Here is a 25,330-nt window from a genome sequence, read left to right on the forward strand (position 1 = left end):
AATGAAATATTGTTTGATTAGCTCCCAGGTTGTCATATGTATATAACAATGGAAGCTGTGGAAAAATCCAGTGTCTGTATGATTTATGTAAGTCTGGCTGTCTGTCCACTGCATTCACTGAAGAATTACTGTGATTTTAACAAACTCTGCACGAGTGTAAAGTAGTATGGATTTCTCAAAGTATCCGTTGTTGACTCATGTTTTCTTGATTCTCTTATCTGCTGACAGGTTATTACTGTGAAGATGGATTAAATGAGTTGCCCTGCCCTGCTGGTACCTATGGCAACAGAACCGGAGCAACAAGTCAAGATGAAGGCTGTGGAACCTGCCCCCAAGGTCTGTGGTCAAAGTATAATAATAGTCATGAAAAGTCTTTATTGTCAATTGATAAAGTAAACTTCACATGCAGATGATTATCATTGTAAAGGGTGATTTTCCAGGAAGTGTGGTGTTTTAGTGATTAATTTTTTATTCTTGCACTCTGGGCTCTATTTGTGAAAGCCAGCCTGGACAGCTTCACATTGGTTGGCTTTTACTGACAATAGAATAAATTTAAGAATAATTTTGAAATTTTGAACGGAACATGAACAGAAAAAAATAGAAAGTTGATGATGATATAGTGACTAATTCAACCTGTTCCCCACCAGTGGAATGGTACAACCCCATTGTTTTCAATTGTGAGACTGGACCAATGCACTTACACCTAGGTGTATAAGCATCCTTGTATAATACAATTTGTAAATGTCAACATGTACAGAAACATGCCGATCTGATTGTGTTTTCTCACAATGTGTATCAGGATACTACTGTCCAGATGCTACTGTGGGTTTACCAGGCAGCGAGTACATCTGTCCTCGTGGTCACTACTGCCCAGATGGAACCACAGTCTCCACGGAATACCCATGTACTGCCGGACTGTACAACGATCAGCTTGGTAAAGTCAGGGTTGAAGATTGTGTCAATTGTCCCGCTGGAAAGCACTGTCCAACTGGTAAGTTTTTGCTGGTCTGAAGGGATGTGTAGAAAAAGAAATATGAGATTGCCATCAACAAAAAAGCTACAGACTTGATATACTGCAGTCTGTACCATTGCTCAAATGGATAGTATATTATCTTGGCAATGATGTTGTAGGAGACAGATTTCATAGCCTGATAGATTTCAATGGGCCATTTTCATATAAACTTGATACCCTGGTGCTTTTGGTCTTACGGTAGTATTCAAAATTTCGTTATTTTTCTTAGGGAAAAGGAGCAGCTTTGTGCTGTAAGTAACAGTGGATATTCAGTGAATCAAGGCTGTGAGGCCGACTGTTTTAGCCTTCAATGGAACACTACACATGTGGGTTTTGTAACTGAGTAGTGGAGACAGCTTTAAGAGCCTACTAGGATAATTTTAAACATGAAAAATTTGTCGTGATAGCAGAATTATTAAAACATCCACCAATCTTTCTTTGCTGCTGGCTCGCCAGTGGCCAGTATTGAGATGTTTGTTCAAAATTACCAACTAATAGCCGTGCCAGAGGCTTACTGACTGCACATGCACAGATTCGTAATGGGAGTAACCATAAGTGTACCCGACTTAATTCATGGGCGCCGCCATGTTTTTTTGAGTACTCGTAAATACACAATTACGAAACGTGCAATTTATTATTTTATAACAAGCCATTAATAAAAAATATCTCTTTTATTAGCCCGTAATTATTATTATCCACCTTGTCACTGATACAAAATATTGTTACTATCACGCCTAAAAAATAAAGGGAAATCTGTCATGCATATGAACGAGGACATTTGCAAAGAAGGCTGGGATTGAATATTAGACAAGCGCCCCCTGTGTCAATAACTATGTGCAAAAATTGCCCAATTTTTGACGTAATGCTGGTTTTCAGCTTACAATATCAGAAGTTTGGCAGTACAGTTACTATTGCAACGATAATGATGGCACAATACGTCCCTTATTAAAGGGGAAGTTCACCAAGGATGATTTTTACATATGTGGTAGCTCTGTGGTCATTTACCCCAGAAAAGCTATTTTCACCATATATAACTCGCCCGATTTTCTACGAAAATGATAAAAATAGTACAGGAAGTTGCCCATATAATTTGAATCATGGGAAAAAAGCCCCAAGCTTGGACATGGAGCTTGCATCATGTGATATGGAAGGGACCATCTTCGGATGGATATGGCCCCCACATTGTCCACTCACAGTAGTACAGTAGTAAACAGCAACACAAAATCTGACAGTGGACAGTTTATTATAAGTGATTCACCGTTTATGCAAGGATACTCAGTATAAACAAAAGTTATGTTAATACGCACAGCCTGGTTTGAGCCTGGGTGGTGGACAATGCCATACCCATGGGAAAATGGTGCCTTCCATATCACATTATGCAAGCTCCAAGCTTGGCGCTTTTTCCCATGCTTCAAATTACATGGGCAACTTCCTGTACTATTTCTATCGGTTTTTGTAAAAATCGTGCAAGTTATAAATGGCGAAAATAGCTTTTCTGGGTAAGTGACCACAAAGCTAGCACATATGTAAAAATCATCCTTGGTAAACTTCCCCTTTAAACACAATGGGTACTTATCACGGTAAAAATTGCCAATTTTTGTCCAACTTTTTTACACATTAAACATAAAATCTATACCTGCAGGGTCTGATGTCGTGTACGTGTACACATCAGAGGGTAAACTGGGCATAGTTGTCGTACAAACGTATATAGCAAGTAACAGTTAATTCTATTGTATCCCTTACTAATGATGAATCAATACTAATAAAATTTCTAATCTTAGCCCCTGGTGCGACACCAAGGACTGAGCCCTATATAATTCTAGGTTGTACTGGTTGATGAAAATGTAAAGTAATTTTATCAAGGATGTTAATATTTATTACAGGGAGTGCCACTGGAAGGGCTTGTCCAAAGGGTCACTACTGTCCCGAACAGACTGCAGACCCAGAAGATTGTCCTGGTGGAACGTTTACCGAAGAAGAAGGTGCAACAGGTAGCCCATTATTTGCATATGATATCGAATATTGACTTTTGCTTAAAGGACAATCCAGTGTGGCTGCACATCAAATATTGAAATTTGTTGAAAGGACAATACAGAGCGGTTGCATATTGAATATTGACTTTTGTTTAAAGGACAATCCAGTGTGGCTGCACATCAAATATTGAAATTTGTTGAAAGGACAATACAGAGCGGTTGCATATTGAATATTGAAATTTGTTGAAAGGACAATCCAGTGTGGCTGCACATCAACTATTGAAATTTGTTGAAAGGACAATCCAGTGCGGCTTCATACCAAATATTGAAATTGTTGAAAGGACAATCCAGTGCGGTTTCATACCAAATATTGAAATTTGTTGAAAGGACAATCCAGTGCGGCTCCATACCAAATATTGAAATTTGTTGAAAGGACAATCCAGTGCGGCTTCATACCAAATATTGAAATTTGTTGAAAGGACAATCCAGTGCGGCTTCATACCAAATATTGAAATTTGTTGAAAGGACAATCCAGTGCGGCTTCATACCAAATATTGAAATTTGTTGAAAGGACAATCCAGTGCGGCTTCATACCAAATATTGAAATTTGTTGAAAGGACAATCCAGTGCGGCTTCATACCAAATATTGAAATTTGTTGAAAGGACAATCCAGTGCGGCTTCATACCAAATATTGAAATTTGTTGAAAGGACAATCCAGTGCGGTTCATACCAAATATTGAAATTTGTTGAAAGGACAATCCAGTGCGGCTCCATACCAAATATTGAAATTTGTTGAAAGGACAATCCAGTGCGGCTTCATACCAAATATTGAAATTTGTTGAAAGGACAATCCAGTGCGGCCTCATACCAATATTGAAATTTGTTGAAAGGACAATCCAGTGCGGCTTCATACCAAATATTGAAATTTGTTGAAAGGACAATCCAGTGCGGCTTCATACCAAATATTGAAATTTGTTGAAAGGACAATCCAGTGCGGCTTCATACGAAATATTGAAATTTGTTGAAAGGACAATCCAGTGCGGCTTCATACCAAATATTGAAATTTGTTGAAAGGACAATCCAGTGCGGCTTCATACCAAATATTGAAATTTGTTGAAAGGAGATCTGAAGGGACTGTGTTTCAAGATATTCAAGTGTTTGCTGTTTTTAAAATTTAAATGAAATTGTCACATCATCACATTACTAAAATGCATATGGCCTTCATAGATACTGCAGCTACTGTGTTATGTACAAACTAGTCATTTTCTATAGCATGGTTTGGATCTGTACATTACAAAATGGTGTGAAAGGATCAAATGTTTTGGAAGGAATATGTTTTAATGTTTTCTAAGCAAGCAAGAAAATTTTTGTTATCACAGCACAAGAACAGTGCAAGGGATGTCCCTCTGGCTACTACTGTCCAGCCGGTGAGCACACTCCTCTGGCCTGCCTGGCTGGAACTTTCAACAACAAAGTCGGTCAAGATGATGCTTCCGACTGCCAGCCATGTATCGCTGGCTGGGCCTGTACACAGCCCGCCCTCACTGAACCAGACTACGCTTGTGATCCAGGGTAAGCAAAGGGCAATAATACATTTTATATTAGTGAGAGGTTGTGGTGTAGGATAATAATACTTTTGTACTAACCTGCAATAACGCTGGTAGTGGTAAAAGGCAACAATACAATTATGTTGACCAAACATCACAGTAGAGGGTCATAATATGTTTCATAGACCAGATATTATGACTTCATTAATGTAAAGGGTGATGTTATAATTGTGTACATCAACAGACAAATTGGTATCATCAGCTCTCTTCCTTCCAAAGGGTCTGATTTCCTCAAAAGCTCCCAGTTGCCTCAGAAAGTTTCTTCTGTGGGGGAAAGGCATTAATGTCTCTGAATACATAATTTTATCATTATCAATAATTTCCTCATAACAGCAATATGATTATATCGGCCCCTGACGTCAGATCATACACCAAAGCAGTGGTGTTTTATTTTGTGATAGCCTTGCAAAATTGTTGATCAATATTGTTAAAAACAAAGTACAAACAGACAGAGTAAATGCACTGTATTTGTGGATTCTGCATGGCCAAAGCCATCGGCTACTTGTACAACAATGATGAGGAGAGACTGATTTTGCTCAGCAGTACCGGAATATAGCAACATTTTAAGCTACTTCCCTAAACATATACTGAAAGTAGTTATTTGATTGAGCATTAAGTTGGTTGAAAATAAAAACATTTTACTTTTTATAGCCTCTTTTGTCCCTACAAACCTGGAATTTTTCTTCACAATGTCATTTTTTCCGTTCTATTCAGGTATTATTGTGCCGAGGGAAGCAGCAGTCCCAATGACATCGCCCAAGGTTGTCCTGCCGGTACTTTCACAAACTATCACAATTTAACAGCTCCCTACCAGTGTGATACATGCCCTGCTGGTGTAGCGTGTCTGCTTGGTAAGTAATACTGCCCTCTATGTCAAAGTTAAGGTAGGGAATATCACCCAGTGTACAGGATCCTTCTTTGAACAAGTTCAATTTGATTGGACATCTTCAGTGTTTCATCTTGGAGGCTGTTGGATTGTAAGGTTCCTGCAAATAGACAAGCTCTGCCCAGCCTGTCAAACATTTAAATTGAGGTTCATGCAGCCCTTAGTGTTATGACACAAAAGCATACCACTTTCTGCCAAATATTTCATTCCAACTCAATTATCCCCGATCTCCCATTGTGAATGTGGCAGGGGGGCACAATACAACCCCCACCCACCATCTCCTATAATTATAGTGTTCTCACTGTGTGTGTTTCTGAGAGTGCAATACCCAAGAATACCAAAGGTCAAAACTATGAAATGTTCGAGAATGTGGGCGGTTCAAACTATTGACAGGCACAGTAATATTTGATATAATTCAAAAATAGTCATTTCTTTTCACCATGGGCCTTGGCATGGAATGAATAACACATCAGATGGAACTTCTAGCTGGACAGCAAGTTTCTTCACTATTCAATGACTTTCTAATATTAAGTTAACATTGTAACTGGACAGCTGTTTTCCCCAAGGAGAAAGGGCACAAAGAAATGTGGCTGGGGTTTCAACATCAGTGCTGATAAAGTATTTTTCACTTCAGAAGCTGCAGAACATCATCAATCAAAGTACACAATAATTTTTGAATATTCACCATTGATAGTCAAGTCATTATCATATTATTTGCATTAATTGATGTGGTGTGATGTGAATGATTTGTGTTTTATATGAATAAGTATGTTACATAATGAGTCTATAATTTCATTCTTATCAAATCATCTGCATACTCAAATAACAGTCATCAGTACACTTCATGTAATTTAAAATGCACCATTAGTTCCAACGTCAAGTACTTTATGATCTTCGTTGAAACGGCCTTGTTCAATAGCAATGCCATCACTCTCTGTCAAAATCTGACAAATGACTGTGGTACCTCTACACAGCAACTGGTGGCCAGCAAAGACCTCCCGAGCCCTGCGCTCCAGGTCACTATTGCCCCGAAGGCACACAGTACCCGGAGCAGTTCCCATGTCCAGCCGGTAGCTACAGCAACCTCACCAACCTGGAAAGTTTCTCCGACTGCTACGAGTGCACCAAGGGCTACTTCTGTCTGGAAGGATCCACAGAACCGACGGATTTGTGTCCCACGGGTCATTACTGTCCTCCAGGTAAGAGAAACCACAGTTATGTGCTTCTCAAACTCATAATCATTATACCGGTATCTATGCAGCCTTCAAAGTGCCACTTCATCAAAAACAGAGCTAAACTGAAACTAAATCAGGTTGCTCAAAGTGGAAATGCGATGTAGAATTCGCCTCAAGAACGGATATTCTGAATCTTAATTTTTTTCAATATTTCTTCGGTCTACCCCTTGTGGGGGACTCATTGTAAAGCTCGTGGAATGAAAAAAGCTTTCACCATCTTAGTTTGTCAACGATCATAAATTTATATTTCTCTGTAAAGGTTAACACAGGTATGGTGGCCATTTTGAATTTCAAGTATAGGGAAGTTTATCTCTCTGGTATCAAACTTTGCACGTTGAACACTGATTCTAGATTTGATACAAGAATCTTTGAAAGTTTCAATAACAAAAGTTTGAGCAAAATTGAGGTGTTTCATTGTAGAGGCGCATATTGCATTGAGAAAAGGGACATTGTGGGAAGTATGCATATTTGAACAAAACAACATGCTTGTGGGTGCAGCCAAGCATTTTGCTACAAATATCAACTGAACTTCAAGTGTTTCTGATCCATGCGTATACGTAAACCATGCATACAACTTCTATGAATGCATGGAGGTTACATCATTTTGTTTTGAAGTTAACACATAGACAATCTATTCCTCAACTCAAAGCTTGCTACTTTTGTCATCCCCAACAATTTTTTGAAGAAGAAAAATTTCTTTAGAATTTTACACAGACTTTTCTAACAACAACATGACTTTTATGAAATTGCTATCCAGGGACCCAGTGGGATACACAGTATCCGTGCCGTGCCGGTACCTTTTCCAACAGAGAGGGAAATGTCCGATGGGAAGTGTGTGAGCCATGTACAGAGGGACACTACTGTCCGCAAGGTTCCTCCCTGCCAACGCCCTGTCCTGCGTAAGTCTAAACTGTTATCAAACTGTGATATTTCAGTCAATATTATATCATGCTGGTGTCTACTGACAAAGCATACCCCTTATTTGCCAAACAGTTTTAGCACAACCCTGTTATCTGCTGTTGTGAAACTTGACCACTATGTATTGAAATCCAAATGAATAGGTGAAATGGGACTACATATGAAAACTCACACAGTATTTCAAACCAGTATTGTAACAAAATTATTACTTGCCTGTGACTGAATAATAGTTATGTATTCGAAACAACACATGTACCATGGTTCATTGCAATGAAATGCCAAAAGAGAACAACACATGTTAAGATATTAGCCAATGCTGTATTTTTGCATAAACTCAACAAAATTCTGACTTGTTGGGGAACAATACTGACTCTATGACCAAGCTGTTCCTTAAGATCTGCAAATTTTCCTCCATGCATGTAAATTCTATGAAAGCATTAAATATGCACTTGGATTTGATGTTACTATTGTCAAGTGTGAGACATGGTTTATGTAGGTTTAAATTCACTGATGTATGCAAAGTAACAGTCAACATTTCCTAATGAACTTTTTTTTCCAGTGGCACATTTCGTGATGAGTTGGAAGGGGAAACTCTGGAGGAGTGTCACAACTGTACGGCAGGTTACTATTGCAACGGTACAGGCAATGGGGATCCAAGGCCTTGCTCTAAAGGATACTACTCTGTAAGTTGTACCTTTTTTTCATTTCAGCAAATTGATTATCAAGTCGTACACTTTCCAGATACTACCAGTGTTCTCCAAGTTGTACATATCTGACTGCGCAAAGATCACGTGTACAAGACTTTATCAAGTGACACAGTTTTGTGAGATTGTTGTAAAAAGTATTCACATATTGGAGGGTGATGCTCATCGCAGAATGAACTCATGATTGCACAGCTTGTGAGGCAGTGCATAGAGCTACAGACAAGCCCTGAAAACTGTCCATTTTGTCCATGGAAAGATATGCCCCCTGCACTTGAGGTACTTGATAATGATGAAAATTTTGAAACAAGGCATTTCATATATATAAGAGCGAAGGAAAAAGAATTTGCTCGCGAAAAAAAAATTGTCTGTGGCATATATGTATAGTAATATTGTGCTTGTCAAAAATGTTTGCCAAACTTCATGGTGCGGAGTATGCTACTGAGTATGTCATCAAAATGTCATTGGATGGTTTTATCAGATGTTATTTATAAGTCACTTTTTCTCAGGTTCATGTTCTAAATGTCTTGTAATACTACTCATTTTTGGAAATGTTAAAAATCATCCAATGTGGAAGTTACAGGTAAATTTCTGTCAGTCCTGTTATGTTCTGCACAAAAGGGCTGTGATTGAATTAGGCTGCAGAATCTGGAATATTGTATGTAACATTGCAGAGTAATATGACCTCATGCTGACCTTTGACCTGTGACCTCCCAATTCACAGGATTGGGGAGCAGAAGAGTGCACTCTGTGTGAGCCAGGCTTTTACTGCAACAGTAATGCCACCAGCAAGGATGACATGATTCAGGACAAATGGTGCCCTCGCGGAATGTGGTGCAAGGCTGGACGGAGCACGGCACCTGATTTGGACACCGATCCCTGTCCAACGGGTCATTACTGTCTCAGAGGTGACCAGGTAAGTTTAACCCTTTTACCATAATGGTTTTTCCCAGCTCCATTGTTGTCAATGGTGAGTGTGGATCTGTTTACAGGGAATTTGGGGATGAACAGGTTATATGTATTGTGTCAATTGAAAGTGCAGGTCTCTTTGGTAAACGGGTTATTTTTCCCTACAAAAGTGTTGTTTAGTGGCTTTTTACTTGTTCCTTGTATGCATGTATTGTTATTAAAATCTCCAATTTTATTTTTTCTAATCATCATTGCAGGATGCGTATCCTCGTCCATGTCCCAATGGAACGTACACTGATCAGGTTGGATCAGAACAGATGTCAGACTGCATCGACTGCCCTGCTGGGAAATACTGTATCCCTGAGGGACTCAGTGTACCTGTAAGTCAAAACCCTTTCTGTCTACCTTCAACTGATACAAGTAATTTGTAAAAGAGTTTTTTTTGTGTGAGGAAGTATTGATTGAACAAAACATGTATTCTCTCATAGGATTGAGTTGAAGAAATCTACAAGGCATAGCTAGTGATATCTTGGCTGAGCTTGTGGTTTCTTCACATCAACCAAAGAACTAATGGGTTGTAACTTCAAGTAGAATGCGCCTCGGGGACAGATATTCGGACTCCCAAAATTTTACAATTTTTTGCTGATCTACCACTTGTATGGGTTCATTTTAAAGCTCTTGATGTAAGAAAACTCTTCCCTGTCGTAGTATTTTGAAAATCAAAAACTTTATTTCACTCAATAGAGTCAATTCGGGTGTGGTAGCCATTTTGAATTTCTGATATCAGTAAATCTTGGGTAGTTTGTTTCTCCAGTACCAAAATTTGCACGGTAACCCCCAATTTTTATTCTGAATTCTGAAATGTAATAGGTGAAAGATCTCTTGAGGAAAATTTGAGAGAAAGTTTAAGTCTTTCATTGGCTGGTACTTGTAGGCTAGTTGCAGTTTAGGCCCAGTTAATAATCTTGTTTTTAACCTCTAGACCCTGTAGGGATAAGTTGAAATGAACTTGATTCTGACAAGATAATATATTGTCATTTTTATCATTCCACACTTCATTCTTAATCTTGTTTTGTTCATTTACAGGCCGGTGACTGTCCAGCGGGACACTATTGCCCGATAGGTACAGCAGAACCAGACACGTACCCCTGCCCAGTGGGATTCTATCTGAATGGCAGTGCCGGTGAGAGCTACCAGGACTGTACAGAGTGTATTGCCGGATACTACTGTGATGAGATAGGCTTGCCATGGCCCAAGGAATGTGACAGAGTAAGTCAGAGTTGTTTTCGATGCTCACAAGGTACTCTTCGTTATAGAAACACATGGGTTATCTCACAGGCCTTCACAAGCTCTTTGAGTCAGCTATACCACCTAGGATAAGGTTATTTGTGAAATTGTCCAGTCAGGGACTGGTCTGCATAGGTCATTTTTATGCTTTAGCCAATATCTGTCACGCATGAATAGGGGATGACCAGATCCATTTTAGATTTTAGAGGACAGCACTGAGTTAACATTGCAGAGAGTAGTTCCTGCAGTCCCCTTTACAGTATACATATTTGTCAAGCTCTTTCTTTGGTAGTTTGTCTGCTTGGCTACCATTTTGGGAAACACGCCGTCTGGTGTGAATGTATTTGATGTTTTGTGACCTCAAATCAGTAAATTACACACCCCTGATACATGTAATTTATTTTGTTGGAACATAGTACAAAAACTTGTCTTTTCGAGGACTTGCACATCAGCTTGTGACACACTTTTTGTATGGAGATCAGGAAGCTATGGCCAAAAAGATAGTGTGATCCTTTTGCCACCAATGATTGGTACAACACAGTTATTTGCAACTACTGGCAATAGAATTTGCATCATCAAAGTGAAGTGATTCCATGCATAATTTTATACTCACCCTGTGTTCTCATTTGCTCCAGGGTTATTTCTGTGTCAGCGGTAGCACCTACCCGTCACCCTGTCCCACCGGAACCTATGGCAATTCCACCGGTTTGCGCCGGAGCGACGACTGCACTCCGTGTCCCGGAGGTTACTACTGCGATGGATTTGGTCGCACTGAACCCACTGACGTCTGTGATGCCGGGTTCTATTGCAGATACAAAGCAGAAACATCAGTGAGTGCCAAACTAACCCTTTGAACGCCAAAGTCTATTTTTGTCCCATTTATAAAATAAACCCCTGTCAATGTTTCTCAGATTTTTGCCAAAATTTTGAGACAAAACTGTAGCAAATGAAATGTGATGTCCATTTGGTCCAAAATTATCAAAAAATTACAGAAAAATTCATAAAAATTGGTAAGATTTTGCACTAAAACGTTGGCGGGAGAAAATTTCAGTGCTCAAAGGGTTAAAGCCATATTTTGAAGTTTTTGTCAGGTGTTCACAGAATAGGCCAAACCCGGAATTCGAATCGACCAAGGTACAAACAAAGCCATGTGCGCAAACGCGCATAGACGTACCGGTACGTGTATCTCAATACGCGTTAGTACACATGTGGGCTTGTTTGTACCGGCATCACGTGATTATTTGGGCGTACTGAGTCTGTAGAACGCATCGCATCGTTTTATTCCGGAGTAGAACCATTGCTAATATTTTGCTCTCTCCTACTTTTAACCCAAACTGTGGTATGAAGTACAACTGTGATTTTATGATTGTTTTAAAAATCCCTTCTTTTAATATTATATTATACGGTACATGTGGTATACAAGGTCAATTTCAAATGTTCTTCCAAAACCCTTTTTGCCAAGTTTACCTTTCCTCTTTATTTTATATCGTAATGACTAGATATTTTTATTTCATAATTATAAAAGAATGCAGTTACTGCCAATTATACAGTCTAAATGCAGAGTTACATGCAGTATTTCCTTAAAGTTGATCTTTTTTTACCAACACAGTATTGCCAAAGTCATATATCTTTGTGTACGAAGCCTTTCCCTACCAGCTGTCTATAAATGGCTTGAATTGTGATTGTTGATTGAATCTTTGCTCTGTAGGCACCACCTGATGGCTTAACTGGTGGACTGTGCCCAGCTGGTGGCTACTGTCCAGCAGGATCGGCTGTGCCGGCTCCATGTGCTCTGGGTACCTACAGCAATTCCACTGGTTCCAAAAGACTTGAAGACTGCATCGCCTGTGATCCAGGGTAAATCAACAGGAATACTTAAATTTTTGCAACGTTTTTTAAGGACTATTCCTTGTAAATGTGTCTTCTGTATGCCAGCAATTGTTTGACAGTGCATACCAAGTTAGCAATGCTTTCTGGTAATGGATGTTGGACACGCTCAACATACTTGTATCAGTATATCGGTGGCAATGTCAAATTAGCCATCAAGTTTCTATCGTTCAAAAATCAAAATGTTAGTCAACAAAATAGTAAAACTCTTTGAATTAACTGCATGCCTTTTATTCAGTTTCATATTTTATTGCAATCAACAGGTTTTTAATTTAGCTACACAAACATCTTAACTTTAGTAAATATGGAGGAAAGTTAAAATAAGCAGCATCGTGAATTAGCAAATTGGCAAACGCAGATAAATTCGCCAAGAAAGGACACCAGCTAAAAAGAAATGATTTACAGTCTTGTCAAATTATCATAATGGTAGTTTAAGCAGTTGTTGGGATTATTGGTTCGCCTGTGAAGTGGCACTGTGTATGTCTGTGTTAGTGTCTTTAGAGTAGAGTCACAGTTTATAGTGATCCACGAACTCTACAACTTGTGGAGTGGTCGCAGTCAGAAAATGTAAAAACTTAGCCCGGATATTGAACCACTCTTTTTGAGAGTGGGGATTTGGCCGAGGGGTTCTCTCTGTTGCCTTTCTGCTAGGAAACTGGATACCATATGTTGTGAGTTCGAACCTGATCGAAAACTATCTGTATTGTATTGTCTGTAGGTACTACTGTGCTGGCGACAACAATCCAGAACCCACTGGTCCCTGTGAGGCTGGCTACTACTGTGTGGGAGGATCAGGAACCCCAACCCAGTATGAAACACCAGCAGGTCATTACACTCTAGACGGGGCGTACAAACCAGAGCCATGTCCAAGAGGAACCTATCAGACGGTAAGAGTGTGTCCCTCAGAGGGTCTAACCTTCCCACCCCTCTAGATATGTGAACATGGAACAAACCATGTGATTGGAAACAGTTGAAATAGCTGAAAAGTTTATTCTCTGAAAAGGTGTATTCAGACATGAACTATATTAATTTGAAGTCAATGACCTTGAACATACAGACATGGTCAAAGTCCTTGATTACACAGGTGCAGCAAAACCAGAATATATTTCTAGAAACTTGGTGTTTTGTTCATCTGTCTGGTAGAGTGGTGACAAAGTTGAAAAGCTAATGATATTGAAACATTATCATGTATTACTCTTCGAAGCAGAACTTTAATATTCTTTGAATACTTGATAGATTTTTTCAGATATACCATGTATCTTGATCTTTTCCGTATAATATTTGTTTGTTTGTTTGTTTGTTTACAGGCCACCAAATCCTCATACTGCAGTGACTGTTTACAAGGCTACTATTGCATGACCACAGGAACTGTTGACCAAACAATCTGTGACCGCGGTCACTACTGCCCGCCAAAGAGTGAAACCCCCACACCGTGCCCTAGGGTCAGTAAACTGAACAATGATGTGCTTTCTGTCCTTCATTTAAGTTGCCAAGACGGGTATTGAACCCTTCTAATTAATGAACTCTCTTTTAGAAAAACTAAGCTCATAACCCCATCAAAGTATATATTTTCTGAAAGCCTAGATATTGGCAAATACTGTGATTTGTATTATTTGACAATTGTTTTCATAAGGACCATGTGACAGTCAATTTGAATAACCTCTTAAAAATCGTTTTTTACATTTCACTGCACTAAAGCTGCAGTACTGGTATGTCCAGTCAAAATAAGCATAATAAAACGGTGTCATGTCAGTCTTCCAAAGTGTTAATAATACTTTGATGTGGTTACAAGCTCAATTTTCTGTGGAGAGTTCATTAACTGGAAGAGTTCAATACTTGTCTTTGAACCCTAATCCTTTGATGTTTGTTTAGACACTCGGTTTGGATCTTAGATGGTTTACAATTTTGCTTTCCATACTTGTTAGTTGGTTTGTGTTAGCTTGATTTGGGTTACTCCACAGTGAATGCTATAGGCATGTTTTAATTTCTTGTGAGTAGCATCAGTAATGTAACCCAGTGCATGTTGCACAAGTCAACTACATTGTTTTGAAGAAAAAAATTCAATAGCTGCAGTGTTAAAATTTATTTATTTATTTATTTGTTTATTTATCTATTGAATTGTGTACAGCTCTTATTATTTATTTCTGTACTAAATTTATTTGATAGTTTTTAACTGTTTTTGCATATTTTATTCGAAAAAACAACATGGCATAAAGGAACAGGAACAGAAACAAACAGAAAGAAAGCTTAAAACTGTTTATTTATGTCAATTTTCAGGGTACCTATGTCTATGATCTTGGTCGCCGTGAGCTGTCTGAGTGTGATCCATGCCCAGCTGGTGATTACTGTGGCTCTGTGGGCTTAGAAGCTACCAGTGGTCCCTGCACTGAAGGCTATTACTGCTATGAAGGCTCTAACACATCAACTCCGGTAAGCACTACTTGGGTTTGTCTCTTCTCCTTTGCAGTCGTCAATGTACAGCAGTGAAAAACTTCATAAAATAGTAGTATTTTTCACATTTCCAAGACCTGTGCTAGGATCCAGAAATATTAACTTTAGGATTCCTGCATTTGGTCCTAATTGTAAAATTACACATCTAGTATTCACTGATCAACAGATCTGTTGAACCACAGGGAGTAGCACAAAGTCTATACATCCTTGTGATGATACCTTTATGATATCTGTGGTATTTCCAATAAAGATGTTTTTTTTCTATCACAGTCTCTCCAAGTGTGTTGCCACCAACAATGTCTCTACCTTTACTTAACACGTTAACTGCAGCCTCTGATCACTTGAATTCACACTGCTTTTAGTTCCTAAACACTGCCTAATGAGCTACTGTGTTGACCTTAAAGGTATACTGTCACCTGTTCCAATTTTGCTACAGTTACCATGGAAAGAGAAAATCTAACCAATCACGGATTTTAAGCGGGTGGCCGCTTTTTAAAAACAGCGCCCTCACATGGGTATTTTGAATACGAAGGAACACCCCTTTGACCATATATGGGCATATTTAGATTACAGGTGACTGTATACCTTTAACAGGAGATTCAATCACTTGGTCAACATCTTGCAATATACTAATGACATCACAGATAGCATGAGATATTAGCAAAAGGAGGTGCGGAGTTTGTGCTTCTCCCTGTGGATTGACTTGCGTGACCAACATGGCAAAGGATCCCCAACCTCTCCAACAACTGGATTTACTTACCTCTGATGATTCTATCAACATATATTGATTGATATTTTCATGTTAGATGTTTTCATGGGATTAGATGGTCTTGCTATGTGTTACTTAACGTTACACTGTTCAGTTTTCCGTACAAGAAACATTGAATTTTCCTTGATTAAACAAAGTACTGAATGTGATGTATGTTTTTTTATCAAATCTAAAATGTGTTTTCATCATGTGAGTTACTCATAAAGTAATTATATATTTCACAGTATAAATGCTTGTTTCAGTATTAGGTTAACTTCGACATTAAATTTCTTTGCCACCGCTCTGTGTGTGGAAAGTGGCATGCCTCTTCAGGATGAACGCTGATAGCTTACATGTGAATTTTTTAACCTTCAGATGTGGGAGAGTGGAATGGGTGATGTTTGCCCGGAGGGTCACTACTGCCCTGCGGGTACACCGGCACCCTACACCTACCCATGTGGCAATGGTACCTTCAACAATGTCACTGGAGCCAAAGCTGAAAGCGACTGCCTGGACTGTCCACCTGGCGAAGTCTGTGAAGGAATGGCACTGGTTGGCCCGACTGGTCTGTGTGGAGCTGGTATGTATACAGTCATCTTTTGTATAAAGTAAACATCTGTTAAGGCAGAATTCATCTCTGAGATAAGCATTTGGACTCTTAATTTTTTATAATTCTTTTCTGGGCTACCTTTTGTTGGGGCTTATTTTAAAGCTCTCAGAGCAAGAAAACTTTTCGTAGTCTTGATTTTTTGAAAATTAAAAATTTAATGTTTCTGCATAGAGTTTAGACAGGGATGGCGGCCATTTTGAATTTCAAATATCAGTTATGTTAGGTAATTTGTTTCTTCAGTATAAAACTTTACATGGCGACCCCTGATTTTTTATTTTTAAAGTAGCTACATACCCTAAAGACACTTTCAGATTTTTATTTTTTTCTTAGTTGTAGAAGTCCCAATCCCTAATAAAGCATATATTTTCTGAAAGCACTGATATTGGCACAGTACACAGTCATTATTTGCATATAGTCATGTGACAAGTGTTTTGCTGAACCTTATGTCATTGCTATATGTCAGCATAAGCTGTTGCGTTCTACTGTATACTGTGCTAAGGTGTACTTTTGCAGGGTTTTCTCATGGTTTTGTACATAGTAATTGAATATATCATGAAGTACTTCCTGTAAAGTGTCTGCTTTACCTAATATGCGTGGTATTCTATACCTCATCAGAACTTTGTAAACTGTGTGGAGAAATCCTCGTTGTATACACTAGCCTGACCAACCTTGTCAGATATTGGTATCCATCAGCATTTGTTAATAACAAAACCAGTACCAAAACTGAAAACAACACTGTGTTTAATCTATGCATTCAGTGTACTATCTCACCATGCTACATACATGATACTTTGACAGGCTATTTCTGTACCGGCGCTGCCTACACACAGTACCCTACTGACGATACCACAGGCAACATTTGTCCAGTCGGTCACTACTGTCCGGAAGGGTCGCCGGCTGCCAAGCGGTGTGAAGGTGGCTACTACACCAACATCACGGGACAGGCCGAGTGTTTCGATTGTCCTGCAGGTAAACAAATTATCATCTATCTCATTGTGTTATCAAATCCCCATAGACATAAAGTGCATTTTGATTCTTATTGGTAATATACTGTTGCAGAGAATCTTTGTCATGTCCAAGAAATTCTGCTTCGTGTAACTGTTGAAAAAGATAATTCAATAAGTGTGAAATTGATTTCATCTATAATATGATGATAAATGGCCTACAGTAAGGCAGGCTTCCATTGATGGCATATCTGAAGAACTGAAAGCCTACACCCCCCTCACGGTAGAGATCAGTGTCTGTTTAAGCATACAGTTTCATAGTGTCCCTTCCTCTAGACGTGCTTTGTACATCAATTTCCAGCAACAATACGTCAGCTCTGCGATAACAACTGTCATTCGCTGTATGTTTAATATTTTCAGGATACTACTGTGCTGATGGTGAGACGCTGCTAGCCTGTCCTAGAGGCCATTACTGTCCCAAAAACACCGGCGGCAATGAATATATACCGTGCCCTCGTGGATACTACAACCCTGATCTGGGTCTAGCCAGGGAGGACCAGTGCCTGCCGTGTGCTCCTGGCAAATACTGTACTGCCCTGGGTGCGTCTGACTTCACCACACTGAATGCGTCGGCTGGTCCCTGTGATGCCGGCTATTACTGTGTGTTGGGTAAGTGATGCAAGACATGTCTGTTTGTTTGAGACCTTACAATGGTAAATGTATGAATGTTGCAGTTCATGAATATCACTTCCATGATGAAATAATTACAATTTAATTCTGTGATTCTGTGTGAAAAATGTTGGTACATTTAGAAGTTTGGTATATTCAGAACATGAAAGCTGATAGAATCGGTTTTGAGAACTGCCAAAGTATTTAAATACAATTCTTTTTTTTTCAAAGTTGAACAATGATGATGCCAAAAATCATGTATTTAATCAAAACAAAAATTGTAATTGTTTGCTAAATTGTACAAGATCTGGTGAGATTTTGCATGAGTTCATTCTAGGAAGGATTGGCATACCCTTAGCAGAGTTGATTTTCTTCAAAGTACTAACCTTTTGAGTGCCGGAGTCAATATTTTTTTTGCCTTTGTAGAATATAACAAAGACAATTTTTCTTTCAGATTCAGAGAATTTGTTTTAGAGTTTTCCAAAATTTTGTTAAAAAACTGTAGCAAAAGAAAAGTTATGTCCTTTTTGTCCAAAATTATCAAAAAAATTACAGAAAAATTTATAAAAATTGGTGAAATGTTGCACTAAATTTAGGTGGTAAAATCACAGCACTCAGTTGGTTAACATGCATCGGTGTAGAGACTGACTCCAATCTAATATGTGTTGAAATGTTTTCATTTTCTGTAGGTAATAACGTCAGCAACCCAACTCCTGAAACTACAGCTGGTATCGGTGGACCCTGCCCCGCTGGTTTCTTCTGTGTGCAAGGAACTCACACACCACAACCGTGTCCAAACGGCACATTCTCGGCCGTAACACACCTGGAAGCCATTGATGAGTGCACTCCTTGTGATCTTGGAACATACTGCGGAGACGCCAATCTGACGCAGCCGACGGGACCGTGTGATCCAGGGTTTTACTGTCTCAGAGGCGCATCGTATCCAAACCCTATCGGTAAGTCCTGATGTCATCCAAACTACTGTGCTGTTTGTTAGATCAGTCATGTCAAAGTTGTGTTGTTGCCTTTATAAACAGCAGTGCATCATCGTTAGTGAGATTCTGCTGTCCGGAAGCATTCTGGCATATTTGAAATAAAGACATAGTTGACCAGTTGTTACAATGGCGATGTAACTATGACCAAAATTGTTCATTATGAAGTTATGTCGCTCACTTTTCAGCAACATGTAAGGACAATCTCAACTGAAAGAAAATTAATCTTGCTCTGAAATCTATCAGAAAAGTTTTACTGAGCACGACAGGATTAATTAAACGTGATTCAGCCAATTGGCACTTCAAGTTATTGCATATAAGTTGCCGAGCCAGAAAATCCATAAACATTATGAAGCCACTGAACACTTGCTTTTGCAACGATGGCAATATGTTGCCTTGCCAATGAGTTACCATGGAGAAAGAAATGCAAACAAGGTCTGCATCATCTTTTTTCATGTCACTTATGTTGTAGGTGATGACAGTTCGGGCGGTCCCTGTCCCATCGGGCACTACTGTCCGCTGGGCACATCAGTTCCATTCGGATGCAATGCGGGTACCTACAACGACTTGGAGCAACAAGCAGAATGCTTCTCATGTGAGGCTGGCTACTACTGCCCTGCTAATTCTACAACATACGTACCATACAAGTGTCCTCCAGGCCACTATTGTCCCAATGGTGAGTGTCTTGATTGTTTTGTAAGGCGGCCATATGCTGCGGGTCAATGGTATTTTTTTTCCTACACTATGTACGTGGAAAGTTGGGAAAAAAAAGCAACACTCCTTTAACCTTTAAAAGATTTACAAAAAAGATTTCAAAAAATTTCAATGTCATATACATCTCATCCAAAATGATTCTGTAAAGTAATCAGATTATTATAATTGTTATAATAGAAATAATATGTAAATGATGCCTATTCACACACCAAGTCTAAAGAGTGTAAACCAGGGTTTTACATGACGCGCATTTCTGCGTCCTTTACGCATAAAACCGGACGCAGGACCCCTCAAAAACTAAACCACGCGTCCCTTGGGACGCAGCAATATCTGTTGCTGGTGTACACCTTGCGAAGCTGCTGAACACGTAAAACACATCCCAGTAAACCTTACCGACCCCGTACTTTAATGGAATGCTCCATAGTGCATTGGCCTCCACTGTTTCATAACCAATGGTAACCGCGGAAACAAATTCTATTGCTGTAAAAGTTACTTTCAAAATGTAAACTGATTCTAATTGGTCGATTTCTTGTTTGTGTCGATTAACACATGATTATGCATCATGGCGGGTCGTGTCAAACAGGCCGATCTGCGAAGGTTTTTCGGTGGCCGCAGCAACCAGCACCATGCAGGTTTGGTCGAGGCCGAAACGGCAGCTACGCCATGCGATACTGATACATCAGGTCCCCCGACCAAGTCAGCAAAATTACGAACATTCAACAGAAGTTGACTCAATAGATTTACTATAAATGGCTTCGATATTCTGAAGAGCGAAACGTCATGGAATGCAGTGTATGTTTGAAAGCGAATGTTACATGCCCGTTCATGGAAGGTGTTTGTAATTTTCAACATTCAACTCTCACTCGTCATCAGGACTCGAAAAGTCGTCTCACAAGCGTTAAAATCCTAAGCATGAGGACCGCAGTTGCAGGGTAAGAGCACAGTTACGAGTGGAGTGATACGTAGCGGTAAGAGTAACAAACTCGACGCGTACGCTGCACAATTACGTACTGTTTACCTGATCGCTAAACGTGACCTTCCATGCGATGTATTCACTGACATCATTCATCTGCAGAATCTGAACGGCTTAGACATTGAATATTACAAACGTCCTCAGATAGTTTATGGAGTTTGAAGAGTGTATTCAACGTGCGATCGAGAAGTCCCTGATTGATAGCATACATGCAAGTGACGTCATCGGTATAATGTTGGATGAGACTTGTGTTGTGACATTTCATTCATAAGAAACTTGCAATACATGTTCGAGGCGAATTTTTCTTTCCTCTGTAACCAGCAAATTACAGATGCCACTGCTGCAGAGATTGAAAACGCCTTGATTGAATTTTTGACTAGGAAAGAAATCTGTGACGCAGCCGTGGACAATAATATGGACTAGGAACAGACGGGGCGGCCCTAATGACCGGCCGTTTGAACGGGTTGGGTGCAAAATTAAAAGCCAGAAATCCCAACCTTGTTCAAGTGCATTGTGTTGCACATTGATTGAATCTTGCTGCTTCCCAAGCAGGCAGAGATATTGAATATTGCAAAGAATATCATAATATAATCCATTCATTGTATAAATACTTCATTGACTCTAGTGTGAGATATGACAAACTTAGGGAATTCAAACTCTGTTGAATGGGAAAATAAAACAAATTACTGAGGCTACATCTGTTCGCTGGCTGTCGGTCGAATCAGCTGTCAAGATGGTTTTCATCATTTTGAGCCAATTGCCTTGGCACTTGCAAGTGACAAAAAAGGGGGGGGGGGGAAAGGCTGATGAGCTGTTGAAATTTATCTCTAATTCATTGTGTCTGCTATTCACTGCCTTATTGATTGATGTTCTTACTGTCATTGGAATTTTGAGCCTTACATTTCAGAAAGATTCTGTCACCTCTTATATCAAAAAAAGTGTTCAGTCTACTAGGGACACATTGAATAGAATGACTAATGATTCACACACTGTCAGAGACGTCTTTAATGATTTGGGTGATGTTCCTGGCAATGGTCAGAAAAACACATACAAAAACATTCAAAATACTGACAATCAGCCACTCAGACAGAGGTTCTGTGATGCAAGAGAAAATTATATCAACAAACTGCTGCAGAATTTAGATAGCAGATTTCCAGATGATGAGATGAATATTCTGGAGTGTTTTGATGTGATTCTCAACCCACACAGATATCCTGAAAATGTGGCCAACCTACCTGACTATGGGGTCAACCAGCTTGATCAACTGTTGATTCATTATAACAATACACCAGGTATTGATGCTGATAGAGCTAGGGCACACTTCCTTGTTTACAAACACTTCACAAGATCTCATAGGGAGGCACTGAATTTTGACATGTACCTATCAAGCTGTTGCTAACTGATTTTATAGAGGAGTATCCTGATTTTGTCATCCTAGCTAAAATTGCTCTTGTCATACCAGTGTCCTCTGCCCCATGTGAAGGGGCTTTTCAGTACAAAATGCCATCAAACAGAGGGCACGTAATAGACTCAATCCTCAAAGGCTTAATAGACTAATGTTCATCAAACTGGTTGGCCCCATCATAGATGATTTTGACTTCATGAACACTGCTACTGCAGGTTATTTGCTGTGTGTTTTAATACTAATTGAACACAGTGAAGACCACGGCATTGATAAACTATAAAACATTTTTGTGAAATAAATTGGGACCCCCATATTTTGATGTAGGACTCCCATTTTCTAACACCAGGAGTCCCAGGGACTCTCAAAAGTTAAAAGTGATGTAAAACCCTGGTAAACTCTGCAACCTTATTCAGTTCAACGTTGCTTTGAACAATAAACACATTTACACTTCCTCAGTCCGTGAATCTGTTAAATCGTCCACTCTGGCCTCACTTACCAATGATCAAGTTAACTCCTCGGCAAAGTGATTTGCAAATGTGTTGGTTGTTCCCTGAAATTATCAGTCAAGTTTTGTTACAATGGTCTTTGAACACAGTCTCCACATGGAATGTCCATACATTTTGATAGATTAGAGTCATAAAATATGAATTATACCATTGTACTTTCATTATGCTGAATAGCTGAATTAGGATCCATCCCAATTAAATTCCCTTAAGAATGTCCAATTATGGTATATTTCTGTCACTTTTTCCAAAGCAAATCTGAATTTTAAATCTCAGTGAATGTTGTACAAAGTTTAACATCAAAACATTCAACTGTATTCCCTGTGAAAATTAACAATGTTACCGTAAACATATGCAGAAATTGTAAAATTACCGGTATTAGGTTTGTAATTAGCAGATGCATTATACCCGATGCAGAATTTCATGTCATTTTATATTTGTTTCAGGCACTGAGTATGCTACACAGTATCCGTGTCCCAGAGGTTATTACCGTGGCAATGAACGTGGTCAGAGCATGGATGACTGTACCCCTTGTGACCCTGGGTATTACTGTGGCTGGGAGGGCAACACAACATACACTGACCAGTGTGATGCAGGTAAACTGTGGTCTTATATCATGACATTATCCATAACTGCAAAGAAGGGGTAAAGATCTGGGTGTGATTCATCTCGAAGGAACCGCCATTTTAAGAACCTTTTCGGCATTACGCACAGAACAAAATATGGACTCTGGTGGGTTTAAATGATAGCAGATTTTGGCTTTGCGTCTTTAGGTGGGCACTCCACTTCTACCCACTCGATTGTTATGGGTAACATAAGGCTGGCTGTGGAGGGGCTTTTCTACGTATTCAGGTCTCCATATCCTCTGTTACAAATGAACCTCAACAAATAAATTAAAACAGAACAAAAGGTTTTATTCCTTGGTTATCCCTTCACATAGTGAGAATATCAATTCTAGCTTCATGCTGGCTTTGTGTTGAAGTGCATGATCTCAGAGCTCTGGAGGTCAAACCTGATTATACCCGGCTGTGACTTATGAAACCCTCCAACATACCAAGGGCAACCCAAGTGATACATGGGTTAACCCATTGTTCCCTTTAAAAAAGTTAGGTTACTTGTAGCCACAATGCGTGGGATAGGGTCGTAAGCTGGAGCATATCTTCTGACTGTGAACATTTAGACAGGGTGAGGAAGACATGTAGAAGAGTGGATTACAATCTTTACATTTGATAAGCAGAATAATGAAAGTGGAATGATGAAATGTTTTCCTATTCCGATGATAGGTTGGTTTTGTATACGAGCTGCATGGTCTCCAACACCGACTGATTATGACAACTACACCAGTGGAGATTGTCTCTGTCCGTCAACTTCGACAGGAGGTCAATGTCAACCTGGCTCCTTCTGTCCCAAGGGCTCTTTTGAACCCACTCCATGTACGGAGGGCAATTACTGTGAAGATCCAGGTGAGTGTCTATCTCCAAATGAGCTAATATATTCAATGTCTGGAATCTCTGTGCTTTCCGTATGCTACCACGTATGATGGACTATCAGATTACTGGAAGGATTGGTTACTCTTGAAAGCTGTAGATTCAGAAATGATTAGTGATGGTGTACCTCAGCATGTATACCAAGCTGATTGGATGAACGTTACAAGCTGATGTCAACTTCTTAGGTTGTTGTTACATCCATGTCTTGCTTTCATAAAATTTCAATAGCTGCATTTCATCTACATCCTACAGTAACCACTAATGTCTCCATTACCATATTCATGGAGGGTTAGGGGTTTGGGATTGATTTAGGGTCACTGACTGGGGTTGACCCCCTCTAGCTATTTATATAATGCCCCTTCAGTGTTTGCCAGGCAGGGCATGGCTTACAAATTGCAGGAAACCCAAAATCTTCAACCAAGATAACACACTGATAACTGCGCATTTCTTTTGAATTCAACTAAGCTTTTTTTGTGAAGTGTACAGAATCCAAATTTTGCGGTTTGGCAGCAGTAAAAGAAATACAGAGAAAAAGGCCAATATTTAAGTTTAAGGGAATATAACATTGTCTGTTGTTTTCGTTTAGGACTGGCTGATGTCTCTGGGCCCTGCGATGCTGGATTCTACTGCAACCGCAGTGCCAATAGACCTGATCCAACGGACGGCATCACAGGTGATATTTGCCCTGTTGGCAGGTATTGTCCATCTGGCACCGATGCCAATCCACCCATGTGCCCAATTGGAACCTTCTCCAATTCCACTGGCTTGAAACAAGAGAGTGAATGCTACAGCTGTACACCTGGACACTACTGCGAAACACCTGGTTTAGTAGAGCCTACAGGACCATGTGATGAAGGTATAGGAGTTGTGCTGTGATTGGTGTTATGAATTGACGAAAACCAGGATTATACTAAAAGCCATTGTCCTCAATCCCTAACTCAGGAAATGAGGGATGATTCATAATTCTGGATGGCTATTGAAATGTGTCATTTCTTTGATGATGTTTGAAAGTTTTATGAAGTAAAGAATTTGAATCTTGATCAAGCTGATGAGCACCCTTCGGCCTTGAAGACTTTATCAGCTACTACGAATTCAACTTTTACAGATTCTTTCGCACCATGTTGAAAAAACACAAATTCTTTTTTGCTGTCTTTGCATATCAGCGGAGCAAACAAATTCTTTCAGCATCTCATGAACATGATCATACAAATGTCATTCTTTCAGTTAAAAATCAAAATGTACAGTTTCCAAGCCAGTGACCGAAATTGTACAGTTCTAACTGACAAACACCGATCAGAAGATATTTACAAATCATAATATTTCATATCTCTACTTACATGTTATCAAGTATAGATAAGCATGGTTAGTATTCTTGAATAATCCTAAATAGCATTGCTTGGATCTTTCACTTAACATAT

The 25,330-nt window shown here is 39.4% G+C and overlaps 1 protein-coding gene and 1 long non-coding RNA gene across 5 annotated transcripts in view; one reads left to right on the plus strand and one right to left on the minus strand.

The window, feature by feature from the left end:
* LOC139129666 (uncharacterized) overlaps window positions 1-25,330 on the minus strand; it is a 396,232-nt gene that overhangs the window by 299,097 nt on the left and 71,805 nt on the right. The gene's annotated exons all lie outside the window — the stretch shown is intronic.
* LOC139129655 (uncharacterized) overlaps window positions 1-25,330 on the plus strand; it is a 103,022-nt gene that overhangs the window by 54,202 nt on the left and 23,490 nt on the right. For all 4 annotated transcript variants that reach the window (XM_070695326.1, XM_070695328.1, XM_070695327.1 and 1 more), the window contains 24 exons: window positions 229-336; window positions 800-991; window positions 2,896-3,003; window positions 4,366-4,558; window positions 5,308-5,444; window positions 6,454-6,678; window positions 7,472-7,613; window positions 8,192-8,315; window positions 9,058-9,249; window positions 9,500-9,622; window positions 10,329-10,511; window positions 11,165-11,359; window positions 12,238-12,386; window positions 13,135-13,303; window positions 13,724-13,858; window positions 14,694-14,846; window positions 15,991-16,195; window positions 17,024-17,194; window positions 17,590-17,838; window positions 18,528-18,794; window positions 19,303-19,506; window positions 22,872-23,021; window positions 23,709-23,888; window positions 24,499-24,768. In XM_070695326.1, the coding sequence (XP_070551427.1) occupies window positions 229-336; window positions 800-991; window positions 2,896-3,003; window positions 4,366-4,558; window positions 5,308-5,444; window positions 6,454-6,678; window positions 7,472-7,613; window positions 8,192-8,315; window positions 9,058-9,249; window positions 9,500-9,622; window positions 10,329-10,511; window positions 11,165-11,359; window positions 12,238-12,386; window positions 13,135-13,303; window positions 13,724-13,858; window positions 14,694-14,846; window positions 15,991-16,195; window positions 17,024-17,194; window positions 17,590-17,838; window positions 18,528-18,794; window positions 19,303-19,506; window positions 22,872-23,021; window positions 23,709-23,888; window positions 24,499-24,768 (4,224 nt within the window). The remainder of the gene's footprint in view (window positions 1-228; window positions 337-799; window positions 992-2,895; window positions 3,004-4,365; window positions 4,559-5,307; window positions 5,445-6,453; window positions 6,679-7,471; window positions 7,614-8,191; window positions 8,316-9,057; window positions 9,250-9,499; window positions 9,623-10,328; window positions 10,512-11,164; window positions 11,360-12,237; window positions 12,387-13,134; window positions 13,304-13,723; window positions 13,859-14,693; window positions 14,847-15,990; window positions 16,196-17,023; window positions 17,195-17,589; window positions 17,839-18,527; window positions 18,795-19,302; window positions 19,507-22,871; window positions 23,022-23,708; window positions 23,889-24,498; window positions 24,769-25,330) is intronic.

This window comes from Ptychodera flava, chromosome 3 (genome assembly GCF_041260155.1).
Source record: "Ptychodera flava strain L36383 chromosome 3, AS_Pfla_20210202, whole genome shotgun sequence".
Classification (NCBI taxonomy): Eukaryota; Metazoa; Hemichordata; class Enteropneusta; family Ptychoderidae; genus Ptychodera; species Ptychodera flava.